This window comes from Amphiura filiformis, chromosome 14 (genome assembly GCF_039555335.1).
Source record: "Amphiura filiformis chromosome 14, Afil_fr2py, whole genome shotgun sequence".
Taxonomy (NCBI): domain Eukaryota; kingdom Metazoa; phylum Echinodermata; class Ophiuroidea; order Amphilepidida; family Amphiuridae; genus Amphiura; species Amphiura filiformis.
The window spans coordinates 66,740,804-66,745,418 of NC_092641.1; the positions used below are offsets into that span (position 1 = coordinate 66,740,804).

Sequence of the window (4,615 nt, forward strand, 5' to 3'; positions counted from 1 at the left end):
CGCGTTATCACTTTGTACTTCAGAGTGGACAAACTGTATATCTTCCCTTGTAGACCACCGATTGTATTGAAACAAAGCTTATGTAGTAGTTTAAGGTGCTACTACACACCTTGATAAATTTGTGACTCTTTTTGCATTTTTCTCAAAAAATAATAACACACTGGTAACAAAAGTTATGTATATTATAGGGGCAAGGAATCCAATTACAACACTGGAATTTCAGTGAATCAAGATCAAATTATAAACTTTATCACAATTAATTCAAGCACGTCCTACAGTAGCTTCAAATGAGTTTTAAAAGATTAAGGCACATACTATGAGCTACTTAAAGCCATATTATAACATTTGCTGAGGAGGACGCCCTCACTGAATTTTTTTAATTCATTTTTTTACACGATTAAATTGTACTTTATTAAACCAATATAGCCTGCAAAAATCAAGACTCCAAGTGCTTACCTTACCACATGGCTAACAATGCTCGTCCCAGAACCGCATCTGGCAGGCAGGTACTACTGGAGCATAGAGTGCGGCAATCAATGACCAAAACCAATGGATTCAGGCAGCTCTAGATGGTCCGACATGGGTTACTAGTGTGTTAATTCAAGGGCGATATGACCGTCTACAATGGGTGACCAAATTCAACAACTATATCAGAGGAACAGAACAGGACTATAGTACGTCCATTAACAGATTGGGAAAGTCAGAGCACCTCAAAAACCTTAGAAGTTCTACATAAAGATAACACACCAAAAGTTGTAGAGGGGAGTGTAATGGACACTCATAAAAACAGAGAGAGTGTAGTGGATACTCATGAAGACAGAGTGAGTGTAGTGGATACTCATGAAGACAGAGAGAGTGTAGTGGATACTCATGAAAACAGAGAGTGTCTAGTGGATACGCATGAAGACATAGATAGTGTAATGGATACGCATGAAAACAGAGAAAGACTTTCTGAAAACAATACAGGTAACAGCAAGACTACTTCAGACAATGAATCTTCAAAGCAAGTCACAGACACATCTATATTTGTTGATGAGGGCATAAAAGACCATGAAGAAGAACAGAGAATACATCGTGAAAATCAATTAAGTGATCGAGGACACAGTGAAGCGGAATCTTCAGGTAGTTTATGTCCAAAGGTAGTGAGACTTCCTCGTGAAAACCCAATAAACGATCGAAGTGAAGTAACAGCAGGTGGTGTATCTTTACAGGTAGCCACCGACACGTCGGAATTGACTGAACATATTGCAATTGACCAACAAATAGCAATTTATCGTCAAATTCCACCAATCGATCCTGACAACAACAACGATGATACGTCTTCTAATGCTACGTCTTCCAAGAAAGCTACAGATACATCAGGAACCGATGAGGGCGCGATAACTGAGGTTAAAGAAGAACAGATTGGATATGATGCATCTCCATCAACCTCATCAAACCTTCCTGAAAACAATCCACCTGGCACGCAGACATCAACATTCGTTGAAGGAAACAATGAAGTTGAAATAAAGAAAGAGATCTATTCAGAAGAGTCACCTTCGCAAGACTCACGTGTCGCTAATGACAATTACACAATCGGGGACTTGCTATCAAGGAAGTTCTTAGGGCATGCTTCTGACACATCGTCTGCTGAAAATACAGGACCTGATCTAAATGATAATAGTGTACGTATTCCTCAACCAGTGGTTCCCATAAAAGTTGAAAAGTTTGGGACTAGATGGTCTTTACGAATTAAACCAAAAGCAAAGACCACCTGGGATGTAATAAAGAAAAGTAGTAGTAAGGGCAAAGTTAAAAGAAAAGAGAAACAGTTACAAAATGACACGTCAGTGAACACGTTAGACAAGAATAATAAAAGTAAGTCAAGCGCAAGGGCCACCGGGAAAGTAGTAGACACATCTGCGACCAGTTGTCGTAATAGCAAGGATAAAGTTTCAAGAAAAGAGAAAAAACTTCAAAAGGATGCTTCCGTAAAAAAGAAAAATCAACATAAGTCAACAGTAAAAGCCACCGGGGAAGTAGCGGCAGAGAAACCCGGCAGTAGTAGTCGAAGTAATAAGGACAAAGTTCAAAGAAAAGACAAAATGGTTCAAAAGGACAACACATGCACCAAGTTAAACAAAGGCAATCAAAATATGCCAAGAGCACAAACCAGTTTGGGGGTAGTGGAGAAACGTGGCAGCAAGGACAATGTTCCAAGAAAGGAGAAACAGGTCCCAAAGGACACATCAGCCACCAACTTAAACCAGAGCAATCAAAATAAGCCAAGCACAATGACTGCAAAAGAAGTAGCAGAGAAACCCGTGAATATAAGTCGAGGTAGTAAGGACAAAGATCTAAGAGGAAAGAAACAAGTTCCAAACACTTCAGAGAGGGACTTAAGCAAGAGCACCCCAAAGTTGACCGTCTCTTTGACTAAACTTGACAGACTATGGTCCATTAATCTCAAACCTGTAGAAAAAGACGATGGTGGTTGTCATGGTGATAAAAATAATAATGGGAAAGGCGATGTACAACACACTGAACACAGGGAAACACAGGAAAACGATGCACAAGACTCGAGGGTGTCACTTGGCAGATTTGCCACTCGATGGTCTCTTCGGAAGAGAAATGATAGTGGTAATGGAAAGAAGCAAGCGTCAGTAGAAGCAATTGACGATGATGACGAAAGGGACATTGCTGACGAAGAAGATCACAGTAGCGATGAAAGCTACAAGATAGATGACGATTCGGAAAGTGAAGAGAACGCATCTTCTGGGGATGAAATGCCCAAGTTGGTTGCCAACAATGAAAAAATCGTCGTCAAAGTTAAAAGTGAGAATGAATCAGAAGACGAGGCATTGAGTGATTATACGAACGAGGTGAGATCTTCTTCCTCAAGTACAACATTGAAAAACCCCGCTGAAAACCACGATAGTATAATGCATGGAACAAACGGGAATCAAAGAGACAAAACACCAGCTTTAACGCCGCAACAACAATCGCATAAATCGTTTAGTCAAACAAAAAACAATTTGAAAGACGAATATTATAAGAAAATAGCCAGGAATCTTGCAAATGAGCCCGAGGCCAACAAGTACCGGACCAACATGAGACGTCTAACAAAAGAAGAGTTGTTAGAATTAGAAAAGAAGAGAAAGACCAAAAAATATCTGCACAATGTTCCTTGCTTCAAGACAAAAAGAAGGAAATATTCCTGTTCAATATGTGGCAAGCACTTCGCTTTTGATAAATATCTCAAAAGTCATGTAAAACGACATTCACTTCCGAAAAAGTACGAGTGTAAAGTGTGCGGAAAGTGCTTCCAATATAAATCCAAGTTACGGGATCACATGAACAGACATAAAGGAAAGTTACCGTATCGATGTCGTATTTGCGGAAAAGGGTTTCCGGATACCCGCAATATAAAAGCTCATGAGCGATACCATACAGGCGAGAAACCGTATAAATGTGAATATTGTGATAAGCGATTTCGATTACAGGGAATGTTAGTAGGTCATCGACGATACCACACAGGTGAGCGTCCTTATGTATGCCACTGTGGGGAAGCATTCCATTCCTCAGGTCATTTATCACGTCATAAGAAGGGTCACACGGGAGAGAACAAGAACGTACCATCAAAACCTGCAGGACCAAGACCTAGGGTTCATCCGTGTGAATATTGCGGAAAGAAATTCGAAAGTCCAAGCTCAGTGGCGAAACATCGCAGAACACATACTAAAGAAAGACCATTTGCGTGCGCTATTTGCGGTAAGCGTTTCGTACATAAATCACATCGAAGTAGACATGAGAAGACAGTACACATCGGGTTACGACCGTTTAAGTGTTCCCGTTGCGGGAATGGTTTCCCGGATAGTTCTAATCTAAAAATCCACGAGGAACACGTACATGCATTTGATGACGCCTCATCGGATGAGGCGATTTCCTCGGATGAGGACGGTACAAGCAAAGCTCCGAAACAACAGAAGACAGGAAGCCGCAAAACTATAGCTCCAGTCAAAAGTAGCACCCAGCCGGTTTCAAAAAATTAATTCACGAGGAGCAAGTAAGGATGGTGGACAGGGGATTAGGGAAAATCGTGAAAGATATTTATTCGAAAGGGATGTCGATTCAGATGATGCAGACTCGATTAGAGTCATGAGACACAAAATTCTAATTCTACTAACATATTTAAATCCAAACTTAAATCAGATTTAATAAGTCTCTATGAGTAAGGTACAAATTTTCAAATCATTTAAAACTACTTCATATACTTCATATATTTATTCAAAAAACTTATCAATACACTATTATTATGGCATGTTTTAAGTTATGTGATTGTAATTTCAATTGTTTGTCGGCATAATTTTATGTGTTCTGTCCTTGTGTTCCCTCGTACTTTGCTTTAACATAGGTGTAATGTATTGTAATGTAAGATGGAAGGTGTTGTCCACCTCTGGCCTCCTTTGGCCTTTTGGACAGCTCCGCCATGCCTAATTAGTGACATGTTAACCAATGAAATGTGTGTAATAATATGTATGTATTGGCATGGAAAATAAAATATCTATCTATCTATCTATCTTACTGTCTGTTCAATTAGCTTAGATTCTCGTATTTTTAAGATATTTGAGAAAAT

The 4,615-nt window shown here is 39.5% G+C and overlaps 1 protein-coding gene across 1 annotated transcript; it reads left to right on the forward strand.

Moving 5' to 3' along the window:
- Nucleotides 1-770: 770 nt before the first annotated feature.
- Nucleotides 771-4,031, forward strand: LOC140169594 (uncharacterized). Its single transcript, XM_072192858.1, has one exon. It carries the CDS (start codon nt 771-773, stop codon nt 4,029-4,031), a length of 3,261 nt encoding a protein of 1,086 aa, XP_072048959.1.
- The last annotated feature ends 584 nt before the right edge of the window (nt 4,032-4,615 follow it).

Coding starts and splice junctions, on each gene's coding strand:
- LOC140169594 (XM_072192858.1), top strand. CDS start 771: ATGGACACTCATAAAAACAGAGAGAGTGTAGTGGATACTCATGAAGAC.